The sequence below is a fragment of the Pelodiscus sinensis genome, chromosome 1 (genome assembly GCF_052426305.1).
Source record: "Pelodiscus sinensis isolate ZL-2025 chromosome 1, ASM5242630v1, whole genome shotgun sequence".
Taxonomy (NCBI): Eukaryota; Metazoa; Chordata; order Testudines; family Trionychidae; genus Pelodiscus; species Pelodiscus sinensis.
This window is the reverse complement of record NC_143052.1, coordinates 295,444,239-295,464,083: the sequence shown is the minus strand read 5'-3', so window position 1 is coordinate 295,464,083 and position 19,845 is coordinate 295,444,239. Positions and strand designations below refer to the sequence as shown.

At 47.6% G+C, this 19,845-nt stretch overlaps 1 protein-coding gene across 1 annotated transcript; it reads right to left on the bottom strand.

Annotated features, from left to right (window-relative positions):
* Positions 1-1,217: 1,217 nt before the first annotated feature.
* On the bottom strand, positions 1,218-3,439 carry LOC149525767 (uncharacterized). Its single transcript, XM_089775490.1, has 2 exons — positions 2,910-3,439; positions 1,218-1,890 (listed from the first exon to the last, which is right to left on the bottom strand). Exons 1-2 carry the CDS (start codon positions 3,430-3,432, stop codon positions 1,277-1,279), a joined length of 1,137 nt encoding a protein of 378 aa, XP_089631616.1. The 5' UTR covers positions 3,433-3,439; the 3' UTR covers positions 1,218-1,276.
* Positions 3,440-19,845: the final 16,406 nt, after the last annotated feature.

Genomic DNA, 19,845 nt, shown 5'->3' with positions numbered 1-19,845 from the left:
AGGAATGTGCCGATGCCCAGCTGCATCGTCGGGGATGCGGCCTACCCCCTGATGCCCTGGCTCATGCGGCCCTACACGGGGCAGCCAGACCAGAACCGGGCCCGGTTCAACGACCGCCTCAACCGGGCCCGAAACCCAGTGGAGCTGGCGTTTGGACAGTTAAAAGCCCGCTTCCGTTGTTTGCTCACCCATCTCGACATGGGTGAGCAGAATGCAACGGAAGTGCTGGCCGCGTGCTGCGTGCTCCACAATATTGTGGAGTGCAGTGGGGAGGCCTTCCTCCCTGCATGGGCGGCAGCTGAGGCACAGACCTTGGACCAGCCCGACACAGCTGCCATCCGCCAGGCGCGCCAGGAGGCGGTGCGCATTAGAGAGGCCCTGGTGGACATGTTTGCCCAAGCCCCGTAGCAGGGTCGCTTGGGTCACCCCAGAGTACTCCGTCCCAGCTCCTACCCTTCCCCACCTCCTCCCCTTACCTCCCCCCCCCATAGTATAGTAAAGCGTCGGGTCACAGCACATCGCGGCCGTCATCGAGTCTGTTCGTCGGGTGCGTCGGGTGTAGTTAGGGTTTTTCTTTTAAGTTAGGCTAGGGTTTAGGCCACCATCGCCGTCCTGAGGAACAGCCAACAGGATTTGGGACTTGTGTGGAAGGCTTACATCAGTGCCATCTTCAATGGATCTCCTGGCTGTTCCTCTCCTGAGGCCCGGAAGGCCCAAAGGACTGACATGGCCAGCAACACCACAATCATCCGTCGAGGGATCTCCTGGCTGTTCCTCTCCTGAGGCCCGGAAGGACCAAAGGATCGAGGTGGCCAGCAACACCACAATCATCCTCCCTGCGCCTAACTTATGTTTTTGAATCTGTACTGTACTGCATATTGTAACCATTTTTTTCTGCTTGTTTGTTGCTATGTAAATATAGTTTCTGGTTTACATCTTTACTGAAAAGTCTCAGTATTTCTTTATGCGCCGCGAACCAATGACCACTGAAAAAGCCCCCCCGGTGATAGAGTCATGAATTTGTTGTCCACAGTTGTAACCCTCTTAAATTGAAGTGGCTAATTGGCATCTCACATAATTTCTGTACAGTTACTAGAGGAACACAATAACCACACAAGATTGAAATGAAAACAGAACTTTTTATTTACAAAGGGGGGGGGGGAGCTTTAACTGCGAGAAGGACGGGGGGGACCTTTAACTGCGAGAAGGAGGGGGGGACCTTTAACTGGGAGAAGGAGGGGGGGGACCTTTAACTGGGAGAAGGAGGGAGGGGCAGTTACTGGGACGGGTGGCCCCTGCGAGCGCCCCTCTGGGGGCGGACCTGCCCACGCTGGGCAGACCGCGTTGGGGCAGCCTGCACGCTGAGGTGCCCACGAGTAGGAGCACGAGTAGGAGCACGAGTAGGAGCACGGTCTTCAGGGTCAGGAGCAGGAGCATGAGCAGGGTCAGGGTCAGGGTCAGGAGCAGGAGCATGAGCAGGGTCAGGAGCAGGAGCACGGTCAGGGGCAGGGGCAGGAGCATGAGCAGGAGCAGGGAGAGGAGCAGGAGCTGGGAGAGGAGCAGGGATAGGAGGGGGCATGGGCTGTGCTCCCGGAGGGATGGCGGGGGCATGCGGTCCGGCCATGCCATAGTGGATAGCATGTATTAAATGTGCCGTCAGGGTGCCCATTGTGGCACGCATCTCGCGGCATTCCTCCAGGAACGCAGCCCATCCCTCCTGCCGCCACTCCTGGTCCCCCTGCACACGCTCCGCAATGGAGGTCTGGATCCCCTCCACCGCGGTGACATGACGCCGAAGCAGCTGGTCCCGGTGTCGGAGCCTGGTCCTCCGGGCTTGGGCAGCTGGGGGTGCCGCTGCTGCTGGAGTCGCGGGTCTGGTGCTGGGTCCCACTGCAGGGAAGAGAAGAAAGGACGGGTCAGTCAGGCAGGCCATCCACTGTCCCCACACCTCCATGCCCTCCACCCCAGAGCCCCAGGTGACCGCACAGTTGTGGCTTGGGCCCACTCAGTTCCCCTCCTGCTCCCGGGGGGTGTTGTATGTTGGCAAGAAGGACCACCCCTGGGAGTAGGGTCCTCCCTGCAGTATTGTAAGCACCGGTCTGTATCCTGGCTCCGTGCAGGGCAGGAGGGTGCTTGTGCTGCGTTCACCTGTGGAACTCCCTGCCGGTGGACACTGTAAAAAGCTTAGGGCTAATCACTGGTGTTTGACAGGGAGCGAGATGCATCCCCACGCAGTGCCTGGGAGCACATCTGTCAGTGGCGGTCTGGGCTCTCAGATCCCATTGCGTGCGTTATCTCCTGGTCAGAACCAGAAAGGGTGACTAGGTGGGGGGATGTCCCATCCTTGCAGCAAAACTCAGGGGCCCATCTCCCTCCCACTATCCCTCCCGCAAGCCTGGTAGCCCAGGGACAGGTGTGGCCGCAGTGGGGACTTCCCTCGGGGAACCTGCCAAGGCACTGGGAGCAGGTGAGCGGCTCGGTGGCGGTCCACGGTCACAGGACTGTGATGCTGCACTTATCCCAGGAGCAGCTGGCTGTGCCTCACAGCCAGGCCTCGGACAGTGTGCCATTCCCTGTGCTGCACCCCTTGGTGGAGCAGCAGGCTCTGGGCTGAGTCCCTCGGGCCCTGGCCGGTTCCAGCCGGCATCCACCCTTCCCCCTGATCCCGCTGAAATGTGTGTGAGAAGCACGGTCCCAGCCGTGCCCACAGATGCCTGCCACGGCCACCTGCCGCTCAGTCACCAGGCTGCACGTGGTTGCACGTGCTGCTAACTGCCGCATGCTATGCAGCGTGCAGCTCACGTGGCCTGAGTGACATGCTCTCCCCTTCCCCCCTCCGGACACTTGGGTCTCGCTCCCCCCCGCCCTCCGCCCCCCGCCCTTTGGGAGTGTAACCTTCAAAGACTCACCAGTGGGTTCCTCCCCGGCCACAGAGGAGCTGCTGGAGGGGGCCTGCTGGGTGGCAACGCTGGCCTCCTCTCCCGAAGCGCCGCCGCTCTCGTCTTCCTCCTCCGGTTCGGTGGGACGAATGATCGGGGGGTGCTGGCAGGTGTCAACGGGGACAGCTGGGCCTTGCGGGGCTGGCTCGCCCAAAAATGAGTTCAGCCGCTCAAAATAGGGGCAGGCATCAGGCCCTGCTCCCCTCCCCTCCGTGGCCCGCACGTACCCCAGCCGCAACTCCTTAACCTTCGAGCGGACCTGCTCGCAGTTGCGGCTGGGGTGCCCTTGCTGGGCGAGGTTCCGGGCCATCCGGGTGTACAACTCAGCATTCCGGCGGCGGGACTGGAGGTCATGGAGACCCTCCTCCTCCTCCCACAGGTCCAGGAGGGCCTCCAGCTCCCTGGGGGTCCAGGATGGGGCCCTGCGCTTCCGGCCCCTGGGGGCTTCCTCCTCTGCCCCGGGTGACGGTGGCTGACCACCTCGAGCTGCCATGCCTCCGCTGAGGTGGTGGGCAGCACACTTGCCACGTCGCAGAGCTGGGAAGGGAGGTCTCTGAGGGCCTCCTGCCACGTGCGGCCAGTAGTGTGCGTGCTCTTTAAGCCCTCGGGTAATGCGGAAGTCCGTGGCTTCTACGGGGTCTCCCGCCGTCCAAACCGCTTTTTTACGTTTCTTCTGCTTTTCCGGAAAAGCTGTCTACACTGGCCCTTTTCCGGAAAAGCTTTTCCGGAAAAAGGACTTATGCCTGAGCGGGAGCATCGTACGGTTTCCGGAATAGCGGCTGATTTTGTACAGTACAGCATCGTTGCTTTTCCGGAAATTCAAGGGCCAGTGTAGACAGCTCGCGGCTTATTCCGGAAAAGCGGCTGATTTTCCGGAATAAGTGGCCCAGTGTAGACACACCCAAAGAGGTTAGACTAGCATAATGCATTCTCCCAGGGCTTGTCTATGCTAGAAAATTAGACATTAGAACATGATTCTGAAGAATTATGGCTACTAAAATCCTGTTAAGAACTTAACATAAAGAGACTATAATAAAATCACAAATCGGAAATGTAGGGCTAGAAAAAAAAAACCCTCAAGAAGTCATCTTTTCCAGCCTCCTACACTGAGGCAGGACCAAGTAAACCTAGACTGTTCATGACAATGATTGTCAAACCTGTTCTTAAAAACCTCTAAAGATAGGGATCCGACAACCTCCCATTGGAAGCTTCTTCCTGAACTTAACTACCCTTATAGTTAGAAAGTTTTCCCTAATATCTAACCTAAACCTCCCTTGCTGCATACTAAGCCAATTACCCCTTGACTTACTTTCAGAGTTCAAAGAAAACAATCGATCAGCCTCCTCTTTATAACAGTCTTTACACTATTTAAAGATTGAGGTGGGAGCTGATAAGTCTTCATTTCTAAACACTTGACATATTTTTTTAAACCTTTCTTTGTAGGTTTTCCTAAACCTTTCATCATTTTTGTTGTTTTCTTCGGGAATGTCTCCAGTTCATCCAATCTTCCCAAAAAACCCAGATGTAGACACCGTACTTCAGCTGAGGCTTATCAGTGCCAAGTCACTCAGGGCAAGTAGTTCCCATGAATTACATGCAACACACCTCTTAAAACACCCCAGAATGATGTTAGCTTCTTTTGCAACTGCATTATATAGTTGTCTCATATTCAGTTAGAGCACGTCTACATTGAGGAGTTATTTCAGAATAACTCCCCTTATTTTGAAATAACTAGGCAAATGTCCACACTACCAACCTCGTTATTTTGAAATAATGGGCTTGTTATTTCAAAATAATAACTCCTGCTTATGAAGAGGAATAACACTATTTTGAAATAGTTATTTAGAAAGTTATTATTTTGAAGTAATTTATTTCAAAATAACCTTGTAGTGTAGACATAGCCTTAGTAATCCACTGTAAGCCCTAGAACTTCTCCAGCAGCACTACTGCTTAGACTGCTATTTCCTATTTTGTGGCTGTGTATTTGATTTTTGATGTATGACCCTAAAACATACATTCTGTACCAGTCCTTATTAAATTCCATCTTGTGGGTTTCAGACAATTCTCTAGCGTGTCAAGGTTATTTTGAATTCTAATCCTGTCCTCTAAAGTGCCTATAACTCCTCCCGGTTTTCCTCCAGAAATTGTAAAGAGGATAGTCCCCACTATGTTATCCTAATAATTAATCAAAAGATGAAAATCACTGGACCCAGGACAGACCCAAAGATGGGTCTTATGCTTAAAGCCAACAAACTGGCTTAATCTTAAACATGACAGTCCCTCCCCATCCTGTGTGTTCAACAGCTTGTGTAACATTGTCTTACCTACCTTGACCCCTCAAGGATTTGTGTAGCATGATCAACTTTTCTAGTATGGCCAATCCTCAAAAAGAATACCATTTAAGACCACTTGGAATTTCAGTTCGTGCATTATGTGACTGCTTATTTATTAACTGATGCTTCACAAAGAGAATATTTTACAGAGATTCTCTGTAGTTTATACTGGATTCCATTCAGTGTCAAAGTGGAGCTTAAGGTGTTGATTGGCATAATCCTAAATGGTTTGGGAAGTGACTACTTGAGATACCACCATAGGAGTAATCAGTGGATGAACTTGAACTAATAAACCTTTTTTTTCTAATAGGGAGTGGATTGGTGGCAGGTCTGTTCCATGAGCGGTTCTCTATTCTGAAACTTCCTTCCTCTTCTTGGTCTGAGAAAGCCCAGATTTACCAAGCTTCAGTGGCATGCTGGCAAGACACATTTATTTTCTGAGTTTTTTCTCAAGATGAAGAATTGACAAAATCAAGAAGACTAGTTGAGGGAAGCTACTGCTTTGTTGGATGTTTGACACTGGGCCTATTAAATTGTTCTGGATTTTTATCCATAGTTTTCCATTCAATAGTTATACTAGTTAGAGCCTTTGTGATTATTTTAAAAAATCAGCTATGAAGAAATAAGCAATTTATAATTCAAGAAATTATGTAGCCTGCACATTCAACTGCAACATCATTCCAGATAATGAAGGAGCAGAGGTGACAAATCTCAGAGATGGTCCCAAAATAAACTTGGGAACATTTGGATCTGGATCCACAAACAAATTTTGTGGCGAATTCCCGTGTCTGTGAATGGACAAATCAAAATCCTACATCAGAGCATCCCTGAAATGTGATGATACTTCGACTTAGATCCAAATGTTGTCTCTTGGTATCCGGTCTTCCTCAGCCAGTCAGATGTAGATAAAAATGTGGTACTTAGGGGGTCACAAAGCAGTTGTGAAGTGTAAGAGGAAAAGGATGGATCCTCAGGCTCCTGAAACAGATGCAGAAGACCTTGAAATGAACTAACAAGCTCTTCTACCAAAGCTTGCAAAGGCTTTAAGCTGTGTAAACAAAACAGGCCTAGATGTTTCCTTTTCCTCTATTTGAAAAAAAGCCCTTACATTAATGAAACATTAAGGCTATATAGTTAGACTCATGAAAACCAGGACATGTCAAAAGACTGGATACATAACTGTAGTTCTGCCTGCTAATGCATATATATTGTGATAAAGGTTTTAATACACGTGAAAACAGGTCACTCTACATATACAAATTATTTTAAGATTATAGAAAAAATTGGTTGGTAGAGAAATAGTTTCTAATCATATGTGATTTTCATAGTGCATATGCAAAAGAAACCACAGTTAGGATTATGCATGCAAGTTTACCTGTGGCGTTTCCTAGCTTTTGTATTAAGGTGGCCAAATGATAATCAGGAACCTGATCCAAAGCCCATGGAAGTCAGTAAAAAGTCTCCCTTTGGCTCCAGTGGGCTTTTGGATCAGGACTTCAATTATTTTTCAATGCACTTCACAATAATTTGTCATTTAATTATTATTCAGTAAATTTGTATTCATTATTTGTCCGGTTTACAAAGATGGGCAAACAATTCATGTCTATTCATAAATATACACACATTTAACTATTTTTTGAATATTCACTAATAAATTATTGTTGCTCACTCTCTCAGCTCTATTTTTGAGGGCTTAATTGTATTTGAACAGAAGCTGCTGGCTCCTCAGCACTGTTGACAACCAGTCCATTTATTTAAATATGTACTGAAACCCTTTTTGTACATCTGTTTTTAAAATGTTGGCATAAAATACTGGTACACTATATATACAGTGCACTGGATCCTCCATGCTAGCCCCTTGTGGCCATGACAGCAATGTAAACCCCTCACTATCAATCAGCTCAAGTTTCCTGCATTACTGTCATCTCTTATAGAGCAGTATCAATGTGGTTGATACCGCTAATGCTCCTGAAACCAAATCTGTAACTTAGAACTTACGTAGAGTGACCACGTCTCATGCCTGTTAGTGGGAGACCAGTTCAGAGGGTGGCTGGACAAAGCGACCAGTCCATGGCATTAACAAGAACAGGTTCTAGGAGGGTAGAGAGGGAAAGTGGAGTGGAGTGGAAGATCTGTTTGGTTTTTTTTAAACTTCATTCTTTATCTGTTGAAAGAGAATATCTGACTTACTAAGCAGGTAGATTTCCTAAAAAGATCCTGTCCCCAGGAGGTATAACAAGGCAGATGTCTTAGAGTTGTTTTCAAGAATCAAGAAGTTTAGACACCATGTAATGAAAACATACAAGCATTCATAGTGACCAAAAAGCAGGCAAACTCTTGCCTCCAAAAATAAAAAGTGATTATAATCTGTCTAACCATGCCTGCCCTTAGTTGCACCACTGCCTATTATGAAGAGAAGGGAAAAGATACATTTTGTGGTATTGTTTTTGGGAAGTTTCCATTTGGAAGTTTGCATGAATTATGTGTGTTGTTGGTAAAAGTTGAGTGTCTTTGTGGATGCAACAAGCTCTCTGCTTAACAGAGCACACCAGAGTTATCTTTAAGGTATTCTGAATGCAATGGGCAGCTGCATATATTTCATTAAAACATCTCTGAATGCAGCAAAAAAGTCACAATTCTTACCCCAAGGAGAAACACCCAAGGAGAGTGTGTCTTTCCAAACCTCCTTGTTTCTTCTGCCACTGAGATCTGGACAATCTTCCTAAAATCATTTGATGCCATCCTCTGCATCTAATGGGCTCCAATTCAACTTCTCTAGGCTGTGCAAAATCCCTTCTGTTCATTCTGGTTCTCCAGCCTTCTCTGGCTCTCCATATACCAACCTGCTCTCCATTTCAAGTTGCTCCACCCTTTCCTAGTTCTATAATATCGTCCACAAATTGCTCCTCCTTAAAGGTCTGATCCAACTTCCACTGAAATTAACAGGAACCCCTCCATTGTTGTCAATGAGTGTTAGGTCAAATCCTGTGCATAATGGAGATTCTACCCTACTAGATCCAGTGATAGAGTGAGAAAGTCTTGATTATCACCACTGTTAAGGAGCGTGTGTTTGTGCACACGCGCGCGCATGTGTGTGTGTGTGTATGTGTGCACGCACATGCACACTAGCCTCCACGAGTACCAGCAGGGTTATCCATAGGGTGGTGCGGAGCCTGGGGCATACCCTCCTAGTGCCTAAGCCCCACATCCCAGGGCAACCCCTGCATCCCACCTCTGGTCCACCCATGCCCTGCCCCACCACGTCCCCCAAGCCCTTTCCCATGCCTTTGCTTGAAGCTACCTCCCTGGAGCAACATGAGCAGAGGGATTAGGAGCAGCTTGGTGCAGAGGCTTATCCTCCCCCCTTTCTGTACTCACCAGGGCAGCAGGAGCTAGAGCAGCCTGGTAGCCTGATCCTTTCCATTCCGCCCCCTTTCAGCCTGAAGAACTCCACTTGACTGAGGTGCCCCACTTGCTGCTGCTGTGGGGAAATAGGGCACAGCCAGCTAGGAGATGGTGACAGGGCAGGGTGGAGCAGACCACGCTACCAGGTCACATCAGCTCCCACCGACATGGGAGCTGCCCTACACCAGGCCTCCCAGTATTTCCCCACATTACATCCATAGGATGGGTGAGGCTGTTGCTGCTGGGCACTCCCCTCCCAAAGTGCAAGGCCTGGCTGGCTGCCCCAAACCATCCTATGAACAGTAATGTTCTGTTTACCAGCAATAAGTCTTCCCCCAACTGCTTTGCAGAAATCCCTTTTTAACCCTCTCCTTTTTACAGGTTTTAGTTCTTGTCCTTTACTCTGTAATGGTATGTCTACACTAGCCCCCTAGTTCAAACTAGGGAGGCTAATGTAGGCATTCGAAGTTGCAAATGAAGCCCGAGATTTAAATATCCCAGGCTTTATTTGCATCTTACTGTCTGGGTGCCATTTTTAAACCCCTTAGTCCAAACTAACTGCCCGCGGCTACACGCGGCAGTCAAACTGTCCAGGAGGTGTAACAGTTAACTCGAACTAAGGACTTAGTTCGAGTTAACGTTTGACTGCCGCGTGTAGCTGCGGGCAGTTAGTTTGGACTAAGGGGATTTAAAAATGGCGCCCATCAGGAAGATGCAAATAAAGCCCGGGATATTTAAATCCCGGGCTTCATTTGCAACTTCGAATGCCTACATTAGCCTCCCTAGTTCAAAACAGGGGGCTAGTGTAGACATACCCTAAGAGTTGCATGTATACAGTCTTAGTCTAGCGTCAAGTCATTTCGGAGCATGAGGCTCAATCTGAATATCAGGGTCAGGTATCTGATTCTGGGTATTTCAGAGTGAATGTTTAAATTCCAGCCTATCTCTTGTACATATACAAACTTGACTGACCTAAGTTCCAGGGTTTTTTCTTTATTTCTTCAGGGGGGTTTTAAGTTTCTAGGGAAGGGTCTCTTTCGATTGCATAAAAGAAAAAAGAAAAATATCATATTTCACATATCAACCATTGACTTGAGTTCATTTTTTGTTTTTGATTAGGCAAAATTCTAGCCCCATTCAAGCCCATGGAAGCTTTCCCATTGACTTCAGTAGGGCCAGGGCATCATCCATTTTATAGAGAGCTGTGTTTTGAAAATTAAAAGAAATATTGGCCATGATTTTCAAAAGTGACTAGTGATTTTTGGAAGCCAAAACATCACAATTCATGTTTCAAAATCTTAGTCAAGATTGGCAGTTATATAGGTATCATTAATGAACATTGTCCAATTATTGGTTACAATAATGTAATGATGGAACGAGTTATTTCTCATAAATCAGACAACTGGCAAAATTTGGAACAACAAACAGTAACATAAAAATAAGTCAGAAGGAACAAAGAATAATCAACAGGGTAGTTGGGCTGCTGTAGGTATGTCACCCTGCATGGCTGAGAAAGTGCCAAGCTGACAAATATTAGCCATTTTAATTTCATTTCAAGGAGGGCACATTATTGGGCTTTACTTATATGACATATTAAATTAACTGCACTGTACTTCAATGGAAATTCTCACTAAGCAATACAATAGAATAAAATTCCACCCTTAAATACATGCATGCAGCCACCAATTTCTCCAAAAATATTGGATGAAATTTTCAATTGCCCAGCGTCGGCCTATCTCTGCTCCTACTGATATCAGTTTTACAATAAGCTTCAGTGGAAACAACAATAAAGCTATTCACATTTATCCAAGAGAAAGATTTGCCCCCAGCAATATAAACAGACCATTCTTTTTTAATTCTTGTTAATCTCAACACCAGTTTGAAGGTATCATATCATAATGTTGTTGCAATGCAACATAGCCAACTGGACAGAGGCATAACAGGGAAATCAAGAGACCTGGGTTCTAACCCTCTTTTTACCAAAAATGTTCTGTATGACTTGAGGCAAGTCACTTCACCTTTCTGTGCCTCTGTTTCCCTTGTTCCTCTTTGTCTTCTTTAATTAACTTCTATGCTCTTCAGGGCAAGGACTATGGGTATGTCTACACAGCAAAGTGTAACAGCCTTTATTTTGAAATAACTTTCCTAGCATCTACACAGCCAAACCGCTATTTCAAAATACATGCGAAATAGCGGAGCGCTTATTTCGAATTTGGTAAACCTCATTCTGTGAGGAATAATGCCAAATTCAAAATAACTATTTTGAAATAAGTGCTGTGTAGACACTTATTTCGAAATAGGGGGACTCCAGTCTTCCCAGGATGCCCTGGTGGCCACTCTAGCTTCAACCAAGAACACACTTCTCCCTCCCGCCCTATCCAGAGCCCTTAAAGGGGTAGAATCTGGCCACAGTGCCTGTGCCAGCTCCAAGCCTGTCAGCCCAGAGCCAGCAGTCACTGCCCCTGACCCAGTGGCCCCAAAACATGTCAACAAGCCACTGGCAGCCAGCCCTCCACCGCTCCCCAGGAGCAGTCTGCCAGCTCTCAGGAGCCTGCCAGGGCTCGGAGAAGGTGGGCGCCTTCCTGGTCCAGGGTGGAGATCATGGACCTTATTCAGGTTTGGGGGGGGATGCCCCCAACGTCCATGATCTCCGCACTAGACAGAGGAACATGGCCATCTATGGCAAGATAGCTGCCAGCCTGGCCACCAAAGGCCACATGCGAACTCAGGAGCAGGTTTGCACGAAAATCAAGTTGGTCTGGCAAGACCCCCAACCCTGAGCCCTGAGCTTCCCCTTGCTTCTCCCTTCCAGCTCCCTCCTCCCAGATTTCTCCCTCCCCTCTCTCCTCCCCTCTCCCACTTTCTTTCCCCAATCTCACCAGAGTTTCATCAGTTTTGTTAAATAAAGAGAGTTTGTGTTCATGAAAATATGTGTATTTTATTTGACATCAGGAAGGGGGGTTATGGCTGGGTAAGTGGAAGGACGTGAGGGAGGAATGAGGCACAAGCCCCCAGTGGGGCAGACCAGGGAGGCTCTTATTGCTCCTCAGGGTGGAAGCTCTCCCACAGGGCCTCCTGGATACTGACAGCTCCCCAATGGATCTCCCGGATGGCAGCCTGCAGAAAGTGCAGCCAGGCTCGCAGCAATGTGTCCACGAGAAGCACCAGAGTGTCCAGGGGCAGCTCTGGCTCCATGTTGCAGAGTGCTGTGGTGTCCCGAGTGGGACCAATCAGAGAATGCAGAGACAAAATACTTTGCTGTCCCTCATCAAGGTGGACAAGCAAGAAGGGAAACCTGAGAACTGGCTGTCTGGGGAGGGGGGTCTCTTTAAGCACAAACCTCAGATAGCCTCAGGCAGCAGCCCCACACAGTAAGTCCTGACCTGGTGCCCTGCTGGAACTGGTTCCGGCCAGCCTTAAATGAGATTCAGAGTCCACTCAGGCTGTGTCCAGACTCAGGGGTTTTTTCGAAAAAAACTTCACCTGCGTCTAGACTGCAGCCGCGTTCTTTCGAAATTAAATCGAAAGAATGCGGCTTTTTTTTCGACGGTGGTAAACCTAATTCTACGAGGAAGAACGCCTTCTTTCGAAAGTGCTCTTTCGAAAGAAGGTGTTCTTGACAGCAAACAGGCTTTTTAGAAAGAGAGCATCCAGACTCACTGGGTGCTTTCTTTCGAAAAAGTGGCTTGCTTTTTCGAAATTCCGCGTGCAGTCTAGACGCGCTCTTTCGAAAGAGGCTTGCAGTCTAGACATAGCCTCAGTGTGGATGTGCTATTTCGAAATAGCAAAAAGCTATTTCAAAATGTATTTTGTGTGTAGACGTGTTATTTCAAAATAAGCTATTTCGAAATAACACTATAGTGTAGACATACCTTATGTTTGTACAGTGCCTGAAACACAGAAAATAAGAGGGAGTATGTGTCTTCTTTGCACTAGGGTATGGACATCTTGTATGTGTATACTGACTCATTCTAAGCTTTAAAAACAGAAATTACAGGGACAGACAAAAGCCAACAAAATACGTCTACTACTATAATTAAAATTAGAAAAGTAATCTAAATAAGGAGGTACCCAAACTTTGCCCACTGAGACACACTAGACACATGACAAGGCCATACCAAATTTGTATTAAACAAACAGAATAGGCTGCAGCAGCCCTCACCTTTGATCCATATGGGAGGTCTTTGGAGGAAAGAAGACAACTTTTACTAATGGTGCATGATGGGATTTTAGCATCTCCATGAGTTCATTTCTGTACAAAAAAAAGAAAACTGCTGCAGATTACATTGCAGAAAGTGATGAGTCCCATTTGATCATCTGGAAATAAACCACATTTCACCAGTCCTGAAAGAAAATATTTTCTATGTAAATGTTATCTTTCCAAGCCCACCGACAGTAGGCGGGCGAAGGAAGCAGCTGCTCCAGAACCTGAGAATTCAAAAGAATCTGGGGCTCCTAGCTGGTAGCGATGGTGGCCAAAGCCCCAGGCTTGTTAAATCACCATGGGTATGTCTACACTACAAAGTTAGTTCGAACTAACTTTCATAGGTGCTACACTAGCGCTCTGTTAGTTCAAATTTAATTCGAACTAACGGAGTGCTTAGTTCGAACTAGGAAAACCTCATTTTACGAGGATTAAGCCTAGTACGAACTAGCTAGTTCGAATTAAGGGCTGTGTAGACCCTTAATTCGAACTAGTGGGAGGCTAGCCCTCCCCAGCTTTCCCTGGTGGCCACTCTGGCCAACACCAGGGAAACTCGTCTGCCCCCCTCCCGGCCCCGGACCCCTTAAAGGGGCACAGGCTGGCTACGGTGCCCGTGCCAGGTGCAAGCCTGCCAGCACCCAGCCAGCAGACCCTGCACCTGGCACGGATCGAGCCTCCCACCCGATGACCCCCAGCCCTCCCCCTCTTCCCGGGACCAGGCTGGCGGTTCCCGGGAACTTGCCCGGGACCGCAAGAGGCGGGCACCCACCTGGGCTAGTGCAGACATCGTGGACCTTGTCCACGATCTCCGCACTAGGCACAGGAAAGTGGCCAGCTAGGGCAGGAGAGCTGCTAGCCTGGCCACCCAGGAGCAGGTGTGCAAGAGAATCAAGGGGGTCCACTGAGACCCCCGACCCTGAGCCCTGAGCTTACAATGGCCGTCCTGGGTCAGACCAAAGGTCCATCTAGCCCAGTAGCCTGTCTGCCAACAGCGACCAACCCTAGGGACCCTGGAGGGGATGGACCGAAGACAGTGACCAAGCCATTTGTCTCGTGCCATCCCTCTCCAGCCTTCCACAAACCTTGGGCAGGGACACCACTCCTACGCCCTGGCTAATACCACTCCATGGACCCAGCCTCCATGACTTGATCTCACGTCCCTTTAAACTCTGTTCTAGTTGTAGCCTTCACAGCCTCCTGCAGCAAGGAGTTCCACAGGTTGACTCTTTGCTTTGTGAAGAACAACTTTCTCTTACTAGTTTGAAGCCTGCTACCCATTCCTTTCCTTTGGTGTCCTCTAGTCCTTCTTTATGGGAACTAATGAAGAACTTTTCTGTATGCACCCTCTCCACCCAACTCCTGCTTTTAGAGACCTCTATCCTGTCCCCCCTCCGTCTCCTCTTTTCTAAGCTGAAAAGTGACCCAGTCTCTTTAACCTCTCTTCATATGGGACCTCTTCCAAACCTCTGATCATTATAGTTGCCCTCCCCTCTCCCACCTCCTTTTCCCAGTCTCCCCCAGTTTTGTTCAATAAAGAGAGATTCTATTTTTGAACACAATTGTCCTTTATTTAGTACATCAGAAAGGGGGGCTAGAGAGGGGTAAGTGGAAGGAGGTGAGGGAGAAATGGGGTACGAGCCCCTGATGGGGAGGACTGGGCTGGCTCTGCGGGCTTCTGGGGGTGGAAGCTCTCCTGCAGCCCCCCAATTGCCCTCTCTCCCCAGATGGTAGCCTGCGGCAAGAGCAGCCGGTCTGATGTCTGAGTGCTGTGATGTGCCCAGTGTGAGTACTCCGGGCAATCGAAGCCAGGACTGCTTTGCAAGCGGGGCACCCCTGAGAACTGTCTGTCCGGGGTGGGGGTCGGGACCCTTTAAGCACAGCCCTCGGCTAGCCTGAGACAGCATCTCCACGCTCTAACTCCTCCTCTGATGCCCTGCCGGCACTGCTTCCGGCCATCCTTAAGCCTGGTTCAGGGTCCACTTAATGTGGACATGCTAGTTCGAATTAGCAAAACGCTAATTCGAACTAGTTTTTTAGTCTGGATCCGTTAGTTCGAATTAGCTCAGTTCGAATTAACTAATTCGAACTAAATTAGTTTGAATTAACGTTGTAGTGTAGACGTACCCCATCAGAGTCATGGATGGCATTCAGGGCTGCCCATCCTAGCTACGTCCCTTCCACCAGAGGCCCTGTCCCTTCCAGGAGCACAGAGTCAGCCCCCTTCCCACCTTGCCCAGCAATTATATCAGCCCCCCGTATGTTTGAAATAATTCTTAATTCAATTTCTGTAATAAAAGGACGTTGTAAATGGAATTATTTTAAATCCATCAATTTCTGTTTTGCAAATTTTCTTCTTTAGAGACTTTTTTTTCTTGTTATTTCAAAGATGAAAGCTGGGTTTGTAGTTAAGACCTTGGTTTACAGTAGGCATAGGTTTAATTCCAAGCTTTGTCCACAAACTTCCATTATGATGTTGGGATAATTCACTTAATTGTTCTGCACCTCATTTCCCCATCTGTAAAACTGGCTAATGGTCTTGTCAATTTAGAGTGCTAAGTCTTTGGAGCAGGAGCTATCTACAGCTAACTTTGTTTTTTTCTGAACATTTCTGAATGTGATCAAGGTCAAAATTCCTGTAATCAAAGAAGGGTTTTGGTTTTGGATTGTTTGTTTGTTTATTTACGTCGGTGTAGCCCAAGGTCCAGTGTGTTTCAGCAGCAGCCCTGGAACTACAGGTTGTGGACTACAAACTGCAGCATGTTGGGAGAACGTCGTGGTTCCTGCCAGGATGTGCTCTCTGCCCCCAGCAGAGTCTCAGCAGGGACTGTGCTAGAAGCAGCACACAGGCTGCATGCTGAGAGGAGGAGCTTTTGAACTGTGATCCTGTTTTTTACAGAATAAAGCCTGTTCCGGGTGGTTTATCTGAGTGGGTCTGGTCTGAGGTGCACTCTCACACACAATACACAATGCAGAGCACACCAAGCAGCCTCAGGCCTAGCCTCCCACAAGCCTTCCCCTATGCTGAATAACCTCACACTGGGCTAGCGAACAGTAGAGGTTATATCGGGGGGCGGGGGAGCACAATTCCACCCGTGAAATAAACTCCAAGTTTCATCCATTTGCTTTTAGTAAAATCATACCCTTTTGATGAGATCCCCATTTGCAAAGAAATAGTAATTCCCCTCCTGCAAATTTTTTCTTCTATATATTTCTTTAAAAAGGCAAGAAATCTTAGTTAAAACAGAAAAGAGTTTCCATTTTTGTGAAGCAACCAAAAAACCTGAACTAAACTAAAAACAACAATAATTTTTTTCCCTACAGGAAGTGCAAAATGTTTTTCCTTACTGTAGCACAGGTCACTCATTGATGGTTTTTCCTAACTGAAAGATATATTTCAAGCAAATATTCTGACTAGCCCCAGCAATGTTCCCACATCTAGGCTATGTGTATACTGTGGCGCTATTTCGGGATACTGGAAGTATCCCGAAATAGCTATTCCCTGTCTTTTGAGCAATCCCTAACAAGCTCACTATCCTGATGTCCCTGTAAACCTCATTCCATGAGGACTATGGGGCATTTTGGAATAGCGGTTTATTTCAAAATTTGGTGCTGAGTAGACAGCATCAAATTACAAAATAAGCTATTTCAAAATTAACTCGAAATAAGCTATGCAATTTGTGTACTCAAATTGCATAACTTGTTCCAGGTTAAGGGTGCAGTGTAGATGCACCCCTACATTGTTCACATTCTTTTAGAGAGAAGAGTTAGGTGAGGTAATATCTTTTATTGGATTACTAATTATTGGTCAGAGATACAAGCTTTTGAGCTTATGCAGAGCTCTTTTTCGCTCTGGGAAAGGTACGGGGAGGGTCACAGCTTCATACAAGGTAGAACAGATTGCTTAGCATAAACACATGTTGCAAGATCCCATTCAAGGTGAAGTGGGTAGTTCCTTTAGCAAATAATAATTCTTTTGGGAATTTCATTTTAATTTAGGAGATTTTGGAAACATATCACCACAAGGATAATCAGCGGCCCTATATTTAGACAAAACTTTTTTTCATTACATTTTAAGGGTCATAACTGACAAAAAAAGATGCTGAAATTTTAGGCATTTATCACAAACAAGGACTTCATATACGTAAGCCCTTATCTGAACACAAAATTGCACTGGTTTAATTAAAAATGTGTCTTTAAATCGTCTAGTTAAGAGAGTGCACACTCTCACACTAAACTTATGATTAGTTTAATTTATAAGGAAGTAAGTTAACTGGATTTAAATCTGCATATTTAGATTATGTGCCCACACAGGAACTTTAAAGTTGTTTTAAAGCCAATTTTAGTTAAACAAGTGCCATGTTGTGTGTAGAACACCTTTGCACTGAAGAATATGCAGACAAGCTGAATAGGATAAATGGAATGCCCATTAAAGGGATATCAGACACCAAATGGCCTGATTTACCACTGCAACGCTCTGGAGTATTGTCATACTGAAGTAACACCCATTTTTCACAGTGTAAAAGAAGTAGAAATATCACCAAAAGAAGTGTGTTTTTGATCACCCTAACCCCCCCCCCCTTCCCCCCCGCCCCCGAAGGCTTTTAGGAAGATTTCAGACTCTAATGCTGTACTGCCTACTTTAGATTTCTTTTTTAAACCAACCATAGCTATATCTTACTGGTTCACTATCTTTGATTTTCATATTCACTTTGGTTAAAAATTTTGAAAATACCTATCACTTCAGGCACACGAAAGATAATATTACACCTTACTCCTTCCGTTTCAGAATTATTACTTTGCAATCAAGGTTGACAGTCTTCCCTTTCTTACACAAATGATGTAAGCCCCTTTTTATAAAGAGTGCAGTTCCATCCCAGTTCTATTGATTTAATTTCTCATAGGAAAGGAAAGAAAAGAAACAGGATATTACATTTTTAAATACAATTCTGCCAAATAAAATCCTACAGAAGCTTAAAGCCTGAGAGAGAGCTGCTTGTGGTGTCTTTATATTGTAAATAATGAGGTTTAGATTACTCATATAAACTTTAGTCACTGCTAAAGCTGACTTAAAACCCAAAGAACATTGAAACAACTGTAGCATCATATGAGAGTCATTTGAACCATGACAGAGATGTAGACACTGAGGGTATGTCTACACTACAAAGTTAGTTCGAACTAACGGACGTTAGTTCGAACTAACTTTAATAGGTGCTACACTAGCGCTCCGCTAGTTCGAATTTGAATCGAACTAGCGGAGCGCTTAGTTCGAACTAGGTAAACCTCATTTTACGAGGACTAACGCCTAGTTCGAACTAGCTAGTTCGAACTAAGGGCTGTGTAGCCCTTTAGTTCGAACTAGTGGGAGGCTAGCCCTCCCCAGGTTTCCCTGGTGGCCACTCTGGCCAACACCAGGGAAACTCTATGCCCCCCTCCCAGCCCCGGATCCCTTAAAGGGGCACGGGCTGGCTACGGTGCCCGTGCCAGGTGCAAGCCTGCCAGCACCCAGCTAGCAGACCCTGCACCTGGCACGGCACAGAGCCACCCACCCGATGCCCCCCAGCCCACCCCCTCTTGCCGGGACCAGGCTGGCGGCTCCCGGGAGCTTGCCCTGGACCGCAAGAGGCGGGCACCTTCCTGGGCTAGTGCGGACATCGTGGACCTCGTCCACGATCTCCGCACTAGGCACAGGAAAGTGGCCGTCTAGGGCAGGAGAGCTGCCAGCCTGGCCACCCAGGAGCAGGTGTGCATGAAAATCAAGGGGGTCCACTGAGACCCCCGACACTGAGCCCTGAGCTTAGAATGGCCGTACTGGGTCAGACCAAAGGTCCATCTAGCCCAGTAGCCTGTCTGCCGACAGCGGCCAACCCTAGGGACCCTGGAGGGGATGGACCGAAGACAATGACCAAGCCATTTGTCTCGTGCCATCCCTCTCCAGCCTTCCACAAACTTTGGGCAGGGACACCACTCCTACCCTCTGGCTAATAGGACTCCATTGACCCAACCTCCATGACTTGATCTCACTTCCCTTTAAACTCTGTTCTAGTTCTAGCCTTCACAGCCTCCTGCAGCAAGGAGTTCCACAGGTTAACTATTTGCTTTGTCAACAACAACAACAACTTTCTCTTACTAGTTTCAAGCCTGATACCCATTCCTTTCCTTTGGTGTCCTCTAGTCCTTCTTGATGGGAACTCAGGAAGAACTTTTCTGAATGCACCCTCTCCACCCAACCCCTGCTTTTAGAGACCTCTATCCTGTCCCCCCTCCGTCTCCTCTTTTCTAAGCTGAACAGTCCCAGTCTCTGTAGCCTTTCTTCATCTGGGACCTGTTCCCAACCCCTGATCATGTTAGTTGCCCTCCCCTCTCCCAGCCTTTCTCTTCCCCTCTCCCACCTCCTTTTCCCAGTCTCCCCCAGTTTTTTTCAATAAAGACAGAGTCAATGTTGGAAGAAACGTTATCTTTATTTTGTACATCAATAAGAAGGGGGGCTAGGGAAGGGTAAGTGGAAGGAGGTGAGGGAGGAATGGGGTACGAGCCCCCGATGGGGAGGACTGGGCTGGCTCTGCGGGCTTCTGGGGGTGGAAGCTCTCCTGCAGCCCCCCAATTACTCCCTCTCCCCAGATGGCAGCCTGCGGCAAGTGCAGCCGGGCTGATGGCCGAGTGCTGTGATGTGCCCAGTGTGGGCACTCAGGGCACTCCAAGCCAGAACTTCTTTGCAAGCGGGGCACCCCTTAGAACTGTGTGTCCGGGGTGGGGGTCGGGACCCTTTAAGCGCAGCCCTCGGCTAGCCTGAGACAGCATCTCCATGCTCTAAGTCCTCCTTTTATGCCCTGCCGGCACTGCTTCCGGCCATCCTTAAGCCCTGTTCAGAGTCCACTCAATGTGGACTTACTAGTTCGAACTAGCAAAACGCTAGTTCGAACTAGTTTTTAGTTCTAGATGCGTTAGTTCGAACTAGCTTAGTTCG